This window comes from Neovison vison, chromosome 2 (assembly GCF_020171115.1).
Source record: "Neovison vison isolate M4711 chromosome 2, ASM_NN_V1, whole genome shotgun sequence".
Lineage (NCBI taxonomy): Eukaryota > Metazoa > Chordata > Mammalia > Carnivora > Mustelidae > Neogale > Neogale vison.
The window spans coordinates 196,148,421-196,170,144 of record NC_058092.1 but is presented as its reverse complement, the minus strand read 5'-3'; the positions used below and the strand labels follow the sequence as shown (position 1 = coordinate 196,170,144).

Here is a 21,724-nt window from a genome sequence, read left to right as displayed (position 1 = left end):
CTTCATACTCTCAAAAATAACATCATCCATCTGTCCTCATTATTTATTCATAAGTTGGATCTATGTGATCTGACCTCAGCGGCTCAGAGTTCAATATATTATATCCTTTATATTCTAAGTGATATTCATATTACTAAATACTTTGTTATACCAAAATATGCTTTGACTTCCAACAAATATTTTCCTGGTCTTGTCATTTTTATGCCATTATGTTGTTATCCTGGCCTTTTTGATTTTATGAACTAAATTATAATTATGTTCAATATACTGCACATATTGATTTTAGATGAGACTAACATTTGAAATTGTAACAATTACAAAGTTTCAAAGATTTGAACATGACTCTGAGTTATCACTCAGTATCATCCATGGGGAAGAAGCATCTTCTTGGCATATTGTTCACTCTGACAGTCTTACTGACTGAAATCTAAGCCTAAAATCCAGCTTAATTTCTCTTCTCACAGAAAAAAAAATGCCCTGTTCTCAACTCACCAGTTCATTTCTTTAAACATATATGAAGAAAGACACTTATTTTTCATCAGTAACATGAATGTAAGTTAGAACATCCAAATGAGGGGCGCCTGGGTGGCTCAGTGGGTTAAGCCGCTGCCTTCGGCTCAGGTCATGATCTCAGGGTCGTGGGATCGAGTCCCGCATTGGGCTCTCTGCTCTGCAGGGAGCCTGCTTCCTCCTCTCCCTCTCTCTGCCTGCCTGTCTGCCTGCTTGTGATCTCTGTCTGTCAAATAAATAAAATCTTTAAAAAAAAAAAAAAAAAGAACATCCAAATGAAGGCCACTGAAATGGACTGATGAAGACTTTCTTTACACTTTGAGTACTTAATATTTAGACTAGACTTTTTTAATATTTAGACTGAAGTAAATCACATACTTTCAGAATTCATATAATATAAATATAGCACAAAAGCGTAACTTTGAAAGCCAAAAATAAAGCCAAATTTCAATTCAGCCCGACTTTTTAAAAAACAAAACAAAACACATATATTGTGCACTTTGAAAAGCCTCTACTTTATGTACTACACTATAATACTTACAAGCTGATGTTCTAATAGTTGGATTTTTTCATCTTTTTTCTTTATTTCCTCTTTAAGTTGTTTTATTTCATTTAATAAATCTTCATTCTGAAATATGTTAAAAAAATTAACAAGCATTAAATCAACAATGAACACTGAATAATGAATGGTTTTTGTTAAGGGGAAATTATGGGGAAAACTCTTCTTAAATATGCCAGCAATTAACCTATACACAAACAAAACAAAACCCATTTTGGTCTTCTAAGAACTCATAGTGTAGTGGGGCTCCTGGCTGGCTCAGTTGGTTAAGCATCTGCCTTCGGCTCAGATCATGATCTTAGGATCCTGGAATGGAGCCCCGAGTGGGGCTTGATGTTCAGTGAGGAATCTGCTTGTCCCTCTTCCTCTGCCCCTCACCCCATTCATGTTCTCTCTGTTTCTCTCTCAAATAAATAAATAAGATCTTAAAAAAGAAAGAATTCATAGTGTAATGGAGTCCAACATGTGAAAAATGAACAATAATAACAACACAGCTAACATTCATTAAGTACTTTTCAAATGCTATAAACAAAGTACTTTTAGATATCTAAGCATCTGATCCTGAGTATGACCCTGAGACCCTGAGGTAGATATTATTATCCCCCTTTACAGATAAGGAAACAGGAAAAAAGGCCAATAGTAAAATAAATTACAGATAAGACAGTAACTTCAGGAAAATTTAAAGGGATGTATGAGAGTTGCCTATCAAAAACAATGCAGGGCACAACAAACAGAAAACAGCATAATTAAAGGCACAGAGTCATTTCACAGCTGGTTCAGAAATCTGCAGAAAGATAAATATGCCTGGTAGGTTAACAGGGAGATTTTTTTTCCATGAGCCACTTTCCTGAGAACTGCCTGACTCAGAGACAAAATACCCTGTCAATTTAGTCTATTAAGAAATTCCTAATAGTATTAAACAGAAATCTACTGTCAAGTAAAGCAGGGATCCAGTTACATTTCCAAGTGTAAAGTATCTTTACCTTGTAGTTAGTCCATTATGTTTACTACTATTGAATTATGCAGAAATATATACTGAGGCAAGAGTACAGCAAGGAAATAAGGATATGTACTTGTGAATGATATATCTTTCTAGAGAGAAAAATATGTAAGTAAATATAATGTGTTGTTACTGAGGAAAGTATACCATCTCTTGCAGATACACCAGGAACAAACACAAAATAATGCAGTCTCTTTAACAAGAAATCAGAAACAGACATTTTACAAAGGCTTTAACATAACATATAAGTATCACAAAAATGGGGACGAAAAATTTTTGTAATGTTATGTATACTGAATTTGATAAAACTGTTTATTATATATAAAAAATGATTTCCAGTTGAATTTAAAGAGCTTAACTTTTTAAATCATAAATCAAGGACGCCTGGGTGGCTCAGTGGGTTAAGCCGCTGCCTTCAGCTCAGGTCATGATCTCAGGGTCCTGGGATCGAGGCCCGCATCGGGCTCTCTGCTCAGCAGAGAGCCTGCTTCCTCCTCCTTCTCTCTCTACCTGCCTCTCTGCCTACTTGTAATCTCTCTCTGTCAAATAAATCAATAAAATCTTAAAAAATAATAATAATAAATAAATAAATAAATAAATCATAAATCAAGACCAAAAAATGAGATAAAGAGATTGCAGATCATGAATACATGTTTAAACTTTTAAGCTATTTGGCAAATGAATCTATTAAGGAACAATAAGTATATTTGATTATATAAAATTTTAAAGCATGTATACAATTAATATTGTAAAAAGCTGGTGAAAACCTATGCAAATATGACAAAGAAATTTATACTCAAGTATATTAAGAGCCTGTTCAAACATACAGGATTGTTTTCTAGGCCCCAAATAAGCCAGTTCTCACAAATATATAGGTAATTGGTAAAATGTTCTATATGATTTGTTGAAGAAATACAAATTCAAGTATTAAGGTATTATTTTATAGGTATTAAGTTGAAGAGAGAAATATTCAATGCGATTAACAAAATTGCAAAAAAAAATGGTACATTATCAGACATCAAAACTGGCCTTTCTTTTTTTTTTTTTTAAAGATTTATTTTTATTTATTTTATTTATTTGAGAGAGAGACAGTGAGAGAGAGCATAAGCAAGGAGAAGGTCAGAGGGAGAAGCGGACTCCGCATGGAGCTGGAAGCCCGATGTGGGACTTGATCCCGGAACTCCAGGATCATGACCTGAGCCGAAGGCAGTCGTCCAACCAACTGAGCCACCCAGGCGCCCCAAAACTGGCCTTTCTTGACAAACACACAGCTCTACATTGAAGAGTCTTAAAAATTCTTGCACTCTGCTTCAGTTGTCCCACTCCTGGAAGCTATGCCAAAGAAACAATCCTAAGTATGGGAAAACCTACAAGAAGGTATTATCTAAAAGTTTACAAATTTATCAGTGTCCAAAAAGGGGGTAACTGAAATACAAGGTAGCAATCTGATGAAATACTATGTAGCCATCATTCAGTCATTGCTAGGTCCCACCAGTGTTGGAGGAAAGGGACCTGAAAATGAAATTCAAATACAATGTGATAACATATTAACAGCCAACACGTATATAGTTATAATATAATTAACTTTATTACAGGCACTGCTCTAAGGATTTTACACATAAAGATGGGCAAAAACATATCAGGAAATGGGTAACTCTAGTGAAGTCTTAAAGGATGAGTAAAAAGTTACGAATACACAGAAGTGTTGTCAGGCTCTGGATTTTCAAGTAAGAGATTCTCAGTATGATGCAACAATACAGAGGTGAAGGCAAGCATAGGATAGAGTATTTGGAGAATTACAAGCAGTGATGTTGTCACACAAAGGCTGTAGTGAACAGTGGGTACCAATATGGTTAGTAAACTGGGCAGGGGCTAAATCATAGAGGGCCATGAACATCAAGCATGGCCTAAAAAGCCAGGGAAGTGACGTGCATTTGAGATGTCTTTAACAGCTGCTTGGAGAACAAACTTGACAACCACAACAAAATTAGACTTAGGAAACTTATTACTAAGATGTCATACTTCATATGACAGTAGGAGCCTGACCTAAGAGAATGATAATAGGGAGAAGAAGGAAGAGCAGGAATCAAAATTAGGAGAATTTGGTGACTGTCTCCATGTGAAAGAACACAAGAGGCAGTCAAGCGTAATTTCCTATATTTCTAGCTTGGGTGATACGGTGATTAGTACTGCCACCAAAAGAAATGGGGAATAAAAGAAGAAAGACACATTCAAAGGGGAATACTTGTGAGTTAGTTTTAGATATACTGTTAGAAGTACCTGTGGGTAACTGGATCACCAAGTATGAAAGGGAAACTATATATGTTATCAATGCATATGCCATATATGAAATAATGACAGTAAAAAGTTCAAAAAGAACTGGACAAAATATATAAATCTCTATTCTAAAGAAGAAAAGGAACCTACAAAGGAAATTGGAAAATGGGAAAATGTTGAAGAGTATAAGAAATTTTAGAGACAGGGGCGCCTGGGTGGCTCAGTGGGTTAAAGCCTCTGCCTTCAGCTCAGGACATGATCCCAGGGTCCTGGAATCAAGCCTCGCATCGGCTCTCTGCTCAGTGGGAAGCCTGCTGTCCCCGTCACCCCCACCTGCCTCTCTGCCTACTTGTGATCTCTCTCTGTCAAATAAATAAATAAAATCTTTTAAAAAAAAAAAAGAAATTTTAGAGACAAATGACATAAAAATCAAGGATAAAGCTTTTAAGACAACAGTCACACCAAATGTTTATACATTAAAACAAGTAACTGCTTTCATCTTTCCAAGTTCCATGTTAACTGGAAAAAGGTTTAAGGAGAGTCAAGGAAAGGTTTATTTGGTTTACTAAATTTACAACAAATTTATGATATAGAAATTTATAAACTGATAATGAAGAGAAAGTAAAGAAAGCACACTGATGAGAGATGAGTGAGGAGGAGGTAGTTAGGTCCTTAACAGCAGCAGAAGATAGTCAAGAACCTAACAAAGGGTAGTCTTCCACAGCATGGTGGCCATTTTTGTCCTATAACTGGAACAAAGTGAATGAGAATGATTAACAGATACAGGTAAATCAGAAGGCAGGAAGGCAGGTAGTAGATCTTGTTGATGAATACAAGGCCACCTACAGAAAATGAGAAGAGTGGCTGAGAATGAGGCTTGAAGAGAGTGGTCCATGTTGAGACTAGCTCATCAGGGAAATGGGAGAGGAAGCTGTCCTAAGATAAAAGATTAGAGACATGGCATGTCCAGTGGAGATTTTAGTTTCTAAACTTGCAATGATACAAGTCACCATATTTTTATCACTTGAAACTGCACTACTAAACCATCTTGAATGAACAGGGGACATAACTGGAAACATAACTGCAGACCTGCTGATTTAGAATACTATACACACCCACAATAGGGTGGAAGCACAGCAATGGGAAGAAATTTGTGCAAGAACAGTTAAGATAACATGTTGAAAAACTAAGCCTCGATAACCAGATGTGACTATTAATCCTATAGTCTCTTTTTATTTTGGTTGTTTTATACATCATCTTGTTTCAAATAAGTCACCCCACATCCTACAAGAAAATTATGCTTCTCTGACCTCTAATAACACCACTGGCTACTTGACTTGCTATGGAAGTGAAATACGCAACATGCAAGCAGAATCCACATGTGGTTCTGGCAATGTTCTTTTCCCTCAGGTACAAAAACATATTCCATGATAGGGACTGATCCTTCAGCTTAAGTCCCAAAATGATGAGCAAGCATAGAGTCCCAGCTGATCTACAGTCAATATGTAACATATTGAAAAAATAACAAGTGAGAAATACATTTTTGTCATTATAAGCCACCAGTATTTCAAGATTGTTTGTTGACTAGCAAACCCTGAAAATAGAATACAAAAGAAAAAAATAATTTTACTTGGAAACATTAAACCAAGAATGCTTTAGGTGCTTAAGAAATAGGTATTTCAGAAATAACTGCAAAAGAAAAGAGCTTTTTTTTTTTTTCTTAAAGACTTTATTTATTTATTTGAGAGAGAGAGAGATTCAGAGAATGAGCTGGGCGAAGGGCAGTGGAAAAAGCACACTCCCCACAAAGCAGAGAGCCTGACACAGAACTCAATCCCAGGACCCTGGGATCATGACCTGAGCCGAAGGCAGACACTTAACCAACTGAGTCACACAAGCACCCAGAAAAGAGTTTTTTTCAACTAAAAAGGAAAATTATAAAAAACTCATTTTCAAAAACTAAAGTGTATCCATTTTCTATAATTATATTTTTAAACATGGGAAGAGATAAATTAATCTTATTTTCCATATATCTTTTCAATGTTGTGATTACATATGAGGAGTACCTGTGAGTCATTTTAATTGGTAATTATATTTTAAAAACTGCTATTCATAATTATCAAAAAGAACTTAAAAATTTAATAATTTCTTGATTTAAGAAAAAGAATTGGTATAGGATTGGTATATTATTGGTATAGGATACCTATAATAGAAAGACAAATAATTATCCAACTGATAAAATATATTCAAATTAAAGTACCACGGTGATATTATTTTAACTTAGTAAGGTAGCAAAAGTTAAAAGCAGACCGAAGTAAAACTCAACATAGCAAAGTTTCAGATTTTAATATATTTATTATTAAATGTTTTAGTTGTTACTGCTTTATAATTTTAGTGACAAAATAATTTTGAAAAATTTAGCATGACTCCTAATCATACCTTATATATTTGATCACCATCTTCTGGTTCTGGACTAGATGGCAATGAGAGTTGAATATCATGCAGTGAACCACTTCCATCATGCTGTCAGAAGAGAAGGAAAACACGAGATTAATACATTAACTGAAGATACACATTTCAACCTGAATTCACCCCAACCAAATGCTAGCATGGCAAGGAACAAACAGGAAATATGATTTCAGAAATCTCCTTTTCATCCCTACACACAGGTAGAAGAAAAGGTAGAAAAGGAAGAAAGAGAGCTAGGGCAAGAATCATTTATGGAAGTAAATAAGATACTACATGAGTGGATGAAGCAAAAAACCTCTGAAAGTTTTAGAGTGGGAAAAAGAATATGGAAAATTTCCTAGAAAATTTAAAGATTATATCACTTATAAGAAATACAAAATGAAAGTCAAATTAAATATGCTTTAGTTTAGATATAGGTTTTGAGTATTTCTTTTTTAGTCAGAAACAATAACCCAACAAGTCGTGGCCACAAAAGTCATTTGATTAAAAATACTAGACAGGAGTATAGACATTGCATGACTCGATTTATATGAAGCCTGAGAGTAAGAAAAACTAATTTATAGTGCTAGAAATAAGAACAGGGGTTGAGTCAGGGGAATGGGGCTACTGACTGGGAATGAGCATTAGGAAATCTATTAGGATGCTGGAAATGTTCTGTCTTGACTCTATGGTGGTTATGTGGATAAGTACATATGAAAAGTTCAAGTAGTACACTTCAGATTGGTATACCTTCAGCACCTTACTGGGATGTATGCTACACTTCAATAGAAGTTGAAAAAATTAAACTACTCATTCTTAAATGAAATAACAAAAATGACAAGAATTAAGGCCTACTCCTTGCTGAACTGGTTAGAAATAACCAACTAAGAAATGGCATGTTAAATAACTCACAGACAACTCTGAGAAAGATGAACCAGTAAAGAATATGCCTGGGATGATGGTGAGGGACAAGCCCCCAACCAAGGCAGCACAAGAGTGGGTAGAGATCAGGTTTGTTCATATGGTACCTAACTGCCTTGGGACACCCACTGAATCAACAACTTTCAGTACTGCTACCATCACAATCCTCTTCAGACATATCTGTCCTGAGGACATCTCCTAGATCATAGAAATGTCCTGTATTAAAGAAGAGTGTTAAAGTAAAAGATATAAGCATGTAGGTCATTTTCTTCTTTATTTACTATACTGTACATCACTGAATCAGAATCTCTAGGTATGGCATCTACAAATGTGTATTTAGTAAAGTCAATAGGTAATTATTGACTGACAGCAAAAAATAAGCATTTGTCAAAGTTATAAGAAATAAATTATATTTTTACTGGTGATGTCATATGGATACTAAGAATTTGACCTGAGAGGAGACAATATCCTAATGAATAACAAATGTCTTTAGAACACCGCATTAAATGTTTAAAATAAAAAAGAAAGAAATTTTACAAGATTCATCTGGGTAAAGCTTCATCTCTGCTATAAATACCTTGACATATAAAATAGTCCTACATATAACTATATATTTGAGAAAAGAGGAACTGTAAAATCTGACTTATTTTCAGACATCTCAATTATCTTCCTGCCCACTGCAAAGCAGGAACCCCAAAGAATAGGACAAAACACAAGTATACACCACTTTTGTCTTGGACATTGTTATAGCCGTGGAAAATAAGTAGCAGAAGAGGAAAAATAAAACATCAGCTTTTAGGGTGCAGGAACAAAAAGGGCATCCCCAGGTAAAGAGAAAATATCAGGGAGACCATAAAGTACTAGCTCAGGAAAGTGACTCTGGAAAGCTGTATGTAACTTTCTAGGTTCACCTCTCAGCAGCACTTGGCTTCAATCTGATCCTAAACAGTATTATCAAAGACTCTGAGGAATAAAATCAGACCATTGCCCAGACCCAATCTAGCCTCTGAAAGATGTATACTAAGAACATATCTGACAGGGCGCCTGGGTGGCTCAGCGGGTTAAAGCCTCTGCCTTCAGCTTGGGTCATAATCCCAGAGTCCTGGGATCGAGCCTCAGATCAGGCTCTCTGCTCAACAAGGAGCCTGCTTCCCCCTCTCTCTGGACCTGCTTCTCTGACTACTTGTGATTTCTGTCTGTCAAATAAATAAATAAAATCTTTATATATATATATATATATATATATATATATATATATATAAAAGAACATATCTGACAAACATGGGAAAAAGGCTTTGAAACAGAACTGATTATAACCATAATCCAAACATAGCTGGCTAGTTGGAAATTACAGCTTGAATCCAACCAGAGTGTTTACCTGCTTTAAAATTAAAACAAAAACCCCAAGAAATCCCACAGTATTCTCCATATCACTTAAACAAAATTAAGTGTCATAAAACATGCAAAGATCTAAGGTAAAATCCAAAGCTACTCAACCTACAAACAAGGAAAACCTGAACTTCACACAGGAAAAGACAATCAACAAACACCAATGCCAAAACAAGACAGAAGTTGGAATTAATTGAAAGATATTTTAAAAGGGCTGTTATAAAAATTCTCCCAAAGTAAGAGAGAACTCTTTAAGGGAATAGGAAGAGAAAGTCTGAGCAAAAACACAGGATATGGGAAATATATAAAGTGGAATTTTAAAACTGAAAAGATTCAATAATCAAATTTTAAAATGCACCAGCAGGACTAAATACCAGAATTTGAGATAACAGACTGAACTTGAAGACAGATCAACAGAAATCATGCAATCTGAGCCAAGGAGAAAAGACACACTAGAAGGAAAAAAAAATAATAATACTGGGGTGGGAGGTTGGGGGAACCAGGTGGTGGGTATTAGGGAGGGCACGTATTGCATGGAGCACTGGGTATGGTGCAAAAACAATGAATACTGTTACACTGAAAAGAAATAAAAAAAAAAAAAAAGAATACAAAAAAATAATAATAATACTATGAGTGACTCTATGTACACAAATTTGACAACTTACATGTAATGGAGAAATTACTCAAAACCACAGACTGTCAAAACTCACCCCAAATGAAACAGATAACCTGAGGAGAACTGTGATTATTAATAAATTTAATTCATATTTTAAAACTTCTGTAAAAGAAATACTGAAGGCCAGATGTTTTCCTAGCAAATTCTTCCAAAGTTTAAAGGAATTATATCAGTTCTACATAATCTCTTAGGGAAAATATAAATCAAATTAAGTTAGAAAATTAATCAAATTGAGTTAATGAGCCTTCGGGTGCCTGGAAACAACAGGTGTTGGCAAGGATGTGGAGAAAGGGGATCCCTCATACATTGTTGGTGGGAATGCAAGTTGGTGTAGCCACTTCGGAAAACAGTATGGAGAGTCCTCAAAAAATTAAAAATAGTTACATTATGATTCTGCAATTGCACTACTATTTACCCCAAAGATACAGATGTGGTGAAAAGAAGGGCCATATGTATCCCAGTGTTCATAGCAGCAATGGCCACAATTGCCAAACTGTGGAAAGGGCCAAGATGCCCTTCAAGAGACGAATGGATAAAGAAGATGTCGTTCATATATACAACAGAGTATTATGTCTCCATCAGAAAGGTTGAATACCCAACTTTTATATCAACATGGATGGGACTGGAGGAGATTATGCTGAGTGAAATAAGTCATGCAGAAAAAGTCAATTATCATATGGTTTCACTTACTTGTGGAACATAAGGAATAACATGGAGGATATTAGAAGGAAAGGAAAAGTGAATTAGGGGAAATTGGAGGGGGAGATGAAGCATGAGAGACTGTGGACTCTGAGAAACAAACTGAGGGTTTTGGAAGGAAGGGGGATGGGGGGCATGGGTGAGCCTAGTGGTAGGTATCAAGAAGGACACTATTGCATGGTGCATAAACAATGAATCTTAGAACACTGAAATAAATAAAATAAAATTAAGATGTTGAAAAAAATTAAAATTTAAATAAAAAAAGAGTCCAGAAATAGAGCCACAAATATGTTCAAAGGCATTTTTGACAAAAGTACCAAAGCAATTCAATAAAGGATAGTCTTTTCAACAAATGGTACTAGAACATCCATATGCAATAAAATTAATTTCACTCACACCTCACATCATATATAAAAATTCTCAAAACAGTCTACAGAGCTATACATCAAATTAAAACTATAAACAGGGGTGCCTGGGTGGCTCAGTGGGTTAAGCCTCTGCCTTCTGCTCAGGTCATGATCTCAGGGTCCTGGGATGGAGCCCCGCATCAGGCTCTCTGCTCAGCGGGGAGCCTGCTTCCCTCTCTCTCTCTCTCTCTCTGCCTGCTTGTGATCTCTCTGTCAAATAAATAAAATCTTAAAAAAAAAAAACTATAAACATTCTTAAAATAAACAGAAGATTTTTATAATCTTGGATTGGGCAAAGATTTCTTAAATATGATGCTACCGAAATGACCATAAAAAATACTGACAAATTTGATTTCAAGAGAACTTCCTCTCTTAAAAAAAAAAAATGAATAACAGAATAAAAAGAGAAGTTATAAACTGGGAGAAAATATTTACAATAATTCAGGTAAAATACTGAGCATAGTGTCTAAATCACAGAGAGCATTTACAGACTGTGAGCTATTTTTTAAACAACAGCGACAATAAAAATAATGATAATGTGAAGCTCCAGGGCTTTTAATGGACTTCGCTAACTCACAATTGTACACAGCTGCCTAAAAAGCAAATTCCATTTTTTTCAACATTTGTTTCATCATTTACATGCCTGTTTAAGTATTTATCTATAAATACATAAAGAAGTACTAAAAATCAATAATAAAACAGGCAACATTTTTGTTCATGGGCAAAGTAACAGACACCAAAGATCATACCAAAATATTAAATAAGTACATGAAAATATGCTCAAAATCATTAGTCATTAGGCAAATGCAAATTTAAATCACCATGAGATAGCACTGCACATCTATGTGAAGGGCTTCTGAAAAATACAATACCAGGCACAGGCAAGGAGGCAAAACAACTTCCGTTAATCACTGGTGGGAACACAAAATCAGATAGCCACTCTGGAAAACAGTTTGGCCATTTCTTAAATTACATATATACTTACCATACAACCCAGAAATCCTATTACCAAGGTACTTATCCAAGAGAAATGAAAACATGTACACCTAAACATCTGTGCATAAATGTTTATAGAAGCTTTATTCACAAATGCCCAAAACTAGAAATTGACATAAATATCCTTCAACTGGTAAATGGACAAACTATGATACATGCATACAATGGGCTACTACTCAGCATTAAGCAGGAATAGATTAGTGATATGAGGACAGCATAAATGAATTTGAAAATTAATTATGGTAAATGAAAAAAGCCAGACTCAAAGGACTATATATGATTCCATTTATATGACAGTCTTGAAAAGGCAAACTATAGTGACATAAAAAAAACATCAGTGGTTACCAAGAGCTAGCAGCAGATGTAAGGATTGACTGTAAAAGTTAAAAAAAAAGGGGGGGGGGTGGAATTTTGGGGATGACTGTAATACCTATGCAATTGTAAAGATCTGTCAAGTTCACAGACTATACAACAAAAAAGGCTGAATTTTAGTGCATGTAAGTTATACCTCAGAGCTGTACTAGATTGAATAGTGTCCCCCTAAAAATTCATGCCAATCTAAAACTTGGGAATGTGACTTCATCTGGAAATAGGGTTTTTGCAAATGTAATCAAGTTGAGGTCATAATGGATTCGCATCAAGCTTAAATCCAATATGACTGGTATCTTTATAAGAGAGAAATTTGCATGCACACACATACAGGTCATGTGAAGGTTATGTGAAGATGGGAGGCAGAGACAGCTGTGATACATCTGTAAGGCAAAGAATGCCTATGATTGCCAGCAACCACCAGAAGCCAAAGAAGCAAGGAAGATTCCTCTCCTAAATCCTTCAGAGAGCACATGGCCCTGACAACACTTTGATTTCAGATTTCTAGCCTTCAGAACTGTGAGAGAACAAATTTGTTGTTACATGCCACCCAACTTGTTGTACTTTATTATGGCAGCCCTAGAAAATTAATAGAAAACCTGATTAAGGGGCACCTGGGTGGCTCAGTGGGTTAAAGCCTGTGCCTTCGGCTCAGGTCAGACGATCCCAGGGTCCTGGGATCGAGCCCCACATCGGGCTGTCTGCTCCACAGGGAGCCTGCTTCCTCTTCTCTCTCTCTCTGCTTGCCTCTCTGCCTACTTGTGATTTCTACCTATCAAATAAATAAATAAAATCTTTTTTTTTTTAAAAAAAGGAAGACTTGATTAAAAAAAATTAAAACCAAATAAAAGGAGAGTGTAACACCAGATAAATCTCAACAATTACAAGAAAAATAAAATTGACATACCAGTATTACTATTACTTTGCAAGGTAGAATTAAAGATAAAAAGTATTAATGAGCATAAATGAAGACTTTAGTTATCAAAGAAACACTCCACCAAGGTGATTGGCCAATCACAAACATTTATATACCTAATAAAATAACCTGAAGATACTAAAACAAAATTTGACAGCATTAAAAGAAGAAATTAAAAAATCTGTAACTATAGCAGGAAATTAACACTACTCTCAGAAACTCACAGATCAAAGATAAAAATTTAGTAAGGATGAATAAGAGATAAATAATACAATTAAAACGTTTAATAGAATAGATTCACTGCTATCTAAAATACACAAATACAATGTTCTGTTCAAACAAACACAGAAAGTTCACAAAAACTGAATATATTCTAAGCCAGGGAATAAATAAATTATGGTCCACAGGACAAAACCAGTCAGATGTCTATTTTTTTTAGTCCATGAGCTAAGAATGGCTTTTACATTTTTAAATGAATCCACTTTAAATGATTCTATAAATATCAACTAAGAGCTGCAATTTTGCTTCTTGCCCAAAAAAGCTAAAATATTTACAATGTGGCCTACTAAGGAGAAGTTTTCCAACCCTTGCTTTAGGACACAAAAGCAAATACTGACACGTTCCAAAAAACTTATATCATATAGATATTCTTTATTATTAATGTACTAAGACTAGAAATAAATAAAAAATGAAAGCCCATACACAAACCAGTATTTTTGAAAACTGACAAAACATTATTCTAAAATCAAGTAAGTTAATAGGATAGGCCAAGACAACGGAGTTACTAATGTTTATTTGCTATGCCTCAAAGGAAAAAAAAATTGTAACAGTCTAGTAGTCTAGATTTAGGCAATCAAAGAGGGAAAAATTTATTTCTATCAGAGTATAAGAGCCTAAAGATCATGAATAAAATTTCCAACTGAATCATTTAATAAAACCATCTCCCCTCCAAATAACTCTGAGACTAACCAATGGTAATACTCCCTATTAAACCTCGATTCAAGTGAAAAGTGCCCAAGCCTAAATTGGGAAAAGGGTCTTTAAGCATTAGAGTGAGAAGAAAAACATAAAATGGACAGAAAACCTTCTCTTAAAAAAAAAAAAAAAAAAAACACTGAGTAACAATCATGTATGCAATGTTCATGCTTCATATTACATATACTAAGAAGCTAGTATTTACTGAACAATGCTGGCATTGTTCTAAGCATTTTACATAAACATATTTAACAAATGCAAAAATACATAATAACTACAACACACCAATGCATGAAAAATAAGCAATTCATAGTTAACTGATTGTCCAAGTATGCTGGGCCACTTTACTAAATGAAGTATCTCAGAAGTTTCTATGGATTCTAGTTTGGATTTTTGAACTCTAAATACAATTAATCTTAATTAACCCTTATGCCATTCACATTTTATTTAAGATTCAAAACGATAAACTTTCCTTTATTCTAAGAGCATTAGGAGACTACTGTCAGCAAGTCATCTTTCACTTTTCTCTTTTCACATAGCATCAACGTAAACTTTCATTCTAATATTACGACTCTGTTCCACAAACTAACTTACTGGAAAACCCTATAACAAACTCCATCTTACCCAAGTGGTTCTTCCATGAGTTTGCAAAAACTGGGATCTTCCTATGAGTTCCAGAGCAGCTGCAATGGACATGGATAGTTGAAATGACTAACAAAAAAGTTTGGCAGCGTTGACCAATCTCTGCTGACAAGCATCATCAGTGATGTCAACAAAGCTGCCTTGTTTTTCAGATATGCTACAACACAATCACAAGAGGCATCCTAGGAAAGGGAGTAGAGGAAGAGGAGAGATTGATTTTTTTTATTTTCTTTTTGAAAAGTTGTTTCTTTAAAAACAAAAGTATATGGATGAACAATCACATCACATCACACAGACTCTACAATGTGCATCAAGAATAATTTTTGAGTAACACTGTAATTCACCTATGGGATTTAACATCTAATCATTCAGGTTATATTTGAGACGATTTCTAAAATACAAATTTATAAAGACTGATTTTTAATAACAGCTTCAGAGATGAGATGATCCTAACAAATGGTTGGGACAAAGATATTTTTAAAGCAGAAAAATATGACATTTCGACTGACTGGAACATTGTTATATATGAGCAGGTCTGTAATATTCTAAGCAAATATTATTTATAAATTTCCTCTGTTTCAACTTTTATACTAAACATAATTATATACATTTGAGTCAGGATAACCTTTTCTGTAGGTTTTTTCTCTCACACCTGAAAATATTAGTTATAAATTTCTTCTAATTTTTTAATTAAAAATTAAGCTCCTCAGACCATTTGTTTACTAATAGTATGAACTGAATAACTGCTTCTATACTACTAAATTTGTCCTCAACATTTCCTTTAAAACCCTTTTGTGTCCAATTGTTTTTTAGTAGATACTTCAGTGCATATGTCTGCATTTTCTGTTCTTTTCCACTGCTTTATGTTTGTCTCAGTTTATATCCTGCTCTAAAGAGTTCCCTCCCACCCCCTTTCTCTTTTTGTGTTTCTCCAAGAACACAGAATAAACTCTTTGGTGTTAACAGTTTTGGAGTCTCTTTCATGAACACCACAAAGGTGTTTTGATTTTGACTGAAATGGTATTACATCTATAAAAAAAATACTAGAAAAAAACGTAAGTTCCAATCATACACTCTGTTTGTATCTTATCTTTTGCCCTTTGTAACATATCATTTTTATAAATGCTTAATCCTTATATGTTCTCCTAGAGTATAAGGTAGCTGGTTACATTAATATCCATGGAGTAAGTTAATTTTCACATTTAGCTTTCCTATAGAACATAAAATTTTTCTTCAAATCTTTTATACAAAATTTTGGAGGGGCCTTTATAAAACATCGCACCTTTCAGCACATTTACTGAGGATTAATGTTTTGTTGATGCAGTGATCGTTCACGTTATTTTCAATTTAAATCTGTGACTTGTCTTGGAGTTTTAAGTATAGCATTGTTTATGTACTAGAAGAGGTTTATTTTTTGGGGGGAGAACCATAACTCACAAAAGAAATAATTTATTCACAAATATAATTTATATAAATTTATATAAATTATTCACAAAATATTAATTTATTCACGAATATCTGTTCACATATGTGTGTGTATGCATATATCTAAATAAGGATGGATGATTCGATCGTGGACAGACAGATATAGATATCACATTAAAAACAAGTTCCACAAGGCATATTTGTCTTTGCTAATGTGATGCCCTCTGATAGTGCCTATACTATTCTACTTAATTAGCAAAAATTCTAGTTATAATGGCCAAAATATATTTCAAAACCCACTATCCAGTTGTAATGTGTAGTTTTAAGAACAATTCACTACGTGTAAGACAAGAATTGTGTTGTCTTTTTCATCTTCATTATTACAATCTTAGTACTCAACAAGTACTTAATAAAATATACTGAATGATGGAATAACATTAATTAAATGAATACTAAAATAAATGGAATAGCTTTTTGAGCAGCCACTTAAAATTTTGAGCAATGTAAGCAATTAAAAGCCACTGACCTTCACATATTTATTATTATCATTATTATTAGTAATACCTAACATTTATTAATAGCTTTCTATGCATCAGACATTAGGCTTAGCACATTATCTGAATTTCCTCATGCATTCTTTACAACAGTCCTGAGATAGGAGCTATTATAATTTCTGTATTTTTTAGAGGGAATTTGTCCAAGACCACACAATAAACAAGTAGAAGAACTGGTCTAAATTAAAATTCTAATTTCTTGAAATCACATTCACTCTTATTAATTTTCATCATTAATATCTAGAAATTCAGCATTATCCCAATTAACCCACAACTAAAAACAACTCAAGTGTCTATCAACAGGTATATGAATAAAAATAAAATTATGATATACACACACACAGACACAACAAAATGCTATTCAGCAGTAAAAATGAATGAATTACTGATACTCTCAAAACAGATGAATATCAAAACCATTATGTTGAGTGAAAGAACCCAGAAACAAAAAGAATACACACTGAATGATCTCATTTAGATGAATTTCTAGAAAAGACAAAATTTTAGTAACAGAAAGCAGAGCAAAGGCTGCCTGGGACAGGTTTGAGAGAGGACTGACTCCAAAGGGACATGAGAGGATTTCAATAGCTACAGAAACATTCTTTATCTTGATTGTGGTGGTGGTGGTTATACAACTGCAGACATATTCATTAAAACAGAAACTGTATAGGTAAAATGGGTACACTTTATTTGAATGTGAATACTACCTTAATGAAGTTGGTAGATTTTTTTTTCTAACTCGGTTCTTCTTCTTCACTATCCTTTCCCTTCCTGAACAAGCCATTAGATGAGAGAGAGCAAGATAAGTCTCTACCCAAAAAAAAGCCCAAGTAGAGAACAGGTCCCTGCAGGGACGCAGCTTTGCAGTTTACCAGGCATGTCAAAGTCCACAAGACTGAAAAAGGACATTCAGAGAGGAAGTAGGGGAACATTTGAGCCTGAGTAGAATAAGAAGGGCACATGCATGCACTAATGGGCAGCCTGGTATGGACTGTCCGAGTCCAGCCTGACTAAGGTAAGCATCCACACATGACGTGTCCTGGGGAGGACTATCAGAGCTCAAGCAGTATGAGGAGGGTATCTATATAGGAAAAGAACTAGGTCAGGTGTCAGAAACAATTATGGCAAGAAATGTGTGCATGTGCAGGTATCAACTGACATGTGGTATTTTTTAAGCCCAAGCAAAGTAAGGAGGCATCCATATGGGGAGAGAGGCTGGTGTGGGATGTAAGAATCCAGGGGACTAGTTGACAAGGAGTTAAAGCCCAAGTAGAATGAGGAAGGTCTACACAGAGGATGATAAGAAGCTATGCATGGGGATTCATTAACATACAGAATTTTAATGGGGTGAGGAGAGGAACTACACAGGAGAGATGGTAACAGCAGTGGCAGGAATTGGTTGCACCCTTGATGATTCATTAAATGAATAAATATATTAAGGAAAACTGAAACCAATTTTCTCACTGTTGGAGGAGAGAATTATAAATACAGAAAAAGAGAAATGCTGTATTTAGACTGGAATTAAATTTATGAGAACAAGCTTTCAATACATAGAGGCAAATTATACAGGCAAACACAGTTTTCAATACATAGAGGCAGATACAGAAATACAGTCATAAGTATGCATATAAACATTCACAAGTACACACATGTATACTCACACACCTTGAGAGGGCTTAAGGGCACTGACAACCCAATCCAATAAGCACACTAACCCCCAGATCATGGCTTCTAAATACTATTCCCCACTAGAAGTAACCAGCATTCCTTGAAAAAAATTACTGTTCCCAGATAGGAAGAGGGAAAATACTAAATAAGAATGGGATATCTTGCATTGCCAAAAACGTACTCAAAGAATGATGGGTACGAAGTCAAAAGTACACAGAACCCAAAAGAGTTCTCAAATGCCAAATCTTAGACAGTATGAGCATCAAAGTAAATTACAATTCACAGATTATATATGATAACATAAAATAAGGAACCATGAGTACATGCATAATTACATAAATAAGTGAATAAAGTGGAAATCTGACAAGGAATAGGGTATTTATATAGTTTCAAAATTCCTCTCTGTAAAATACTAATTACAATGGGGGAGAGAGTAATGTTACAGTAGAAAGCTAACAGACAATACCTTTGTCAAGTGATCTGTGATAGTATCACTAACGAGACAAACCAAAGTCATGGGCCACCTGACAATGAGAACAAAGCAGCACTGTTCCTGTGACATTACTGCTGAAGATATGTAACCTAAATCCAATCATATGGCTACAAAAACAAACCCAAATTAAGGAGCATTCTGCAGAAATAACTGACCTATAATATTAAAAAGTGTCAAGGTCATCAAGGCAAGGGAAAACTGAGGAAGTACTGAAGTTTGAAGAAAACTAGACACATAACAATTAAAAACACTATGTGATTCTGAACTAGATCTTTTTGCTATAAAGAACATTACTATGACAGATGGCAAGCCCTGAACAGGCTCTGAAGCTTACATGGTAATAACACATCAGTGCTGACTCCCCTGATTTCGATGACTGCATTGTGGTTACACATGAAAAAATCTTCAGAGAATATACACTTAATATTTGGAAGTGATGTATTTCAGCAGGCAACTTACTCTCACATGGTTCAGGGGAAAAAAGTTATGAAACTTTAAGTACTGTAAATGTTTTTGTAAGGATGAGAATGTTTTTAAAAGAATCTTCATATTAAAAAATAAAATAAAAAACAAATTTCCTTCATTCATAAAGGGTAGCCACACACACAAAAAAAATAGTAGCTATCACGTTTAACAGTCAACCATTGAAAACACTCCTGTTAAGTTCAGGAGCAAGACAGGACCAATTCAGTATTAAACTAGAATTTCAAGCCAGTCCATAAGCCAAGGAAAAAGATAAACACCGAAAAGGAAAAAGAATTGTCATTAGTGCAGATTAATAAATATCACCATCAATATAATCACCTAAAAAATTCCAAATAAATCTATGGATAAATTATTAAATAAGTAATAATTTTATCTAGGTTGCTGCCTGGGATCCAGCCCCGCATCGGGCTCTCTGCTCAGCAGGGAGCCTGCTTCCCCTTCTCTCTCTGCCTCTCTGCCTACTTGTGATCTCTCTCTCTGTCAAATAAATAAATAAAATCTTTTTAATAAATAAATAAATAAATAAAATAGCAACAAAAACTTTAAGTCCTAGAAATAAATCTAAAAAAAATGATGCAAGCCTTTTAAATAAAAAAGTATAAAATTTTATTGCAAAAACTCTTAAAACTGAATCAGTGGGGGCCCATGGGTGGCTCAGTCAGTAAGCATTTGCTTTTGGCTCAGCTTATGATCCCAGGGTCCTGGGATCCAGCCCTGCATTGGGCTCCCTGTTCAGTGGGAAGCCTGCTTCTCCCTCTCCTACTCCCCAGCTTGTGTCCCTGAATCAATGGACATATATTTATCATGGTTTTGGACACCCATCTAAATATTGTAAGCTGTGGGGGCACCTGGGTGGCTTAATCTGCCTTTGGCTCAGATCATGATCCCAGAATCAGCCCCATATCAGGTTCCTTGCTCAGTGGGGAGCCCACTTCTCCCTCTGACTGCCACTCCGCCTGCTTGGGCTCTTGCTTGCTAACTTGGCTCTCTCTCTCCCTCTGTCACATAAATAAATAAAATCTTTTAAAAATAAACAAATAAAATATTATAAGATGTTAATTCTTTCTGAAATTGATCTATTAGTTCATTGTTATTCCCATTAAAATCCCAAAAGAATTTTTCACAGGACTCAACAAAATGATTCTAACATTTTATGAAAAAGCAAAAGACTAAGAATAGTTAAGATACTTCAGCAGAAGAGCAAGACTGGGAACCACGATGATGTATTATCAAGCCTTACTAACAATGTTAGATTGTGTTATTTGACATTGGGATAGTGTCACATATATGGACAGGCACCACATATGTGAGGAAAAAGAGTGGATTCTTAATACTTTCAGCACCGAATCCACTAATTATTCATATAGGAAAAAAATGAAAGTGGATATCTAGCTCACACTTACACACACTGAAATCAATACCAAGGTATTTGTAATTTAATTGTGAAGGTCAAAACTGTTAATTTTTTTAACAGAAAGGGAGATTATGTCTATAACCTCAAGGAGAGATTTCTTAAATATTTTTGAAAGGAAAAAACCCCACACATACACAAAAAAAAGTCTGTTAACTTCAACTATATTAGAATTGAGAATATTTGCTCATGAAAAGATACCACAGAATGAAAAAGGAGGCTACAGAAGGGAAGAAGATATCTGTAACACATATAACAAAATACTTACATCTAAAATATACAAAAAAAAAATCTAAAACACAGACAGAAGACATGACCAGGCAACAAACATTCCATAAACCTAAGAAGAAGCTCAAATTTCTTATTAGTCAAGGAAATACAGAATAAAACCACAATTAAGTATCACTATATTCCCATCACATGACAAAAATAAGAAATTGGATAATACCAAGTGTTGCACAGATGTAGAAAATGGAAAACAGCATAAACTACTTATGGGGAGTGAAAATGAACAATTTTGAAAAATAGTACCATGTTTCTAGAGTGCAACACTTCTATGTCTCATGATTCAGAAATTTCACTCCTAATTAATCCAGAAGAACTTTCACACATGTGTACCAGGAAAATGTTCATATTACTTGTCATAGCAGAAAGAAAAACCCAAAGTGGAAAGAAATAAAGTGTACATCAAGAGTAAAATGGGCAAAGAATTTATTGTTTGCTCATAAAATACAGAAATGAAAATTTATGAAACAACGTAAATATGAATGAAGCTTAAAATGTTGAATAAAGGGCGCCTGGCTGGCTCAGTGGGTTAAGCCGCTGCCTTCGGCTCAGGTCATGATCTCAGGGTCCTGGGATCGAGTCCCGCATCGGGCTCTCTGCTCAGGAGGGAGCCTGCTT

At 34.7% G+C, this 21,724-nt stretch overlaps 1 protein-coding gene across 11 annotated transcripts in view; it reads right to left on the bottom strand.

Moving 5' to 3' along the window:
- The window catches only part of CCSER2 (coiled-coil serine rich protein 2), a 193,678-nt gene that overhangs the window by 44,547 nt on the left and 127,407 nt on the right, over window positions 1-21,724 (bottom strand). For all 11 annotated transcript variants that reach the window (XM_044239966.1, XM_044239970.1, XM_044239964.1 and 8 more), the window contains 2 exons: window positions 6,786-6,869; window positions 1,052-1,138 (listed from right to left, as the gene is read on the bottom strand). In XM_044239966.1, coding sequence (XP_044095901.1) covers window positions 1,052-1,138; window positions 6,786-6,869 — 171 coding nt within the window. The remainder of the gene's footprint in view (window positions 1-1,051; window positions 1,139-6,785; window positions 6,870-21,724) is intronic.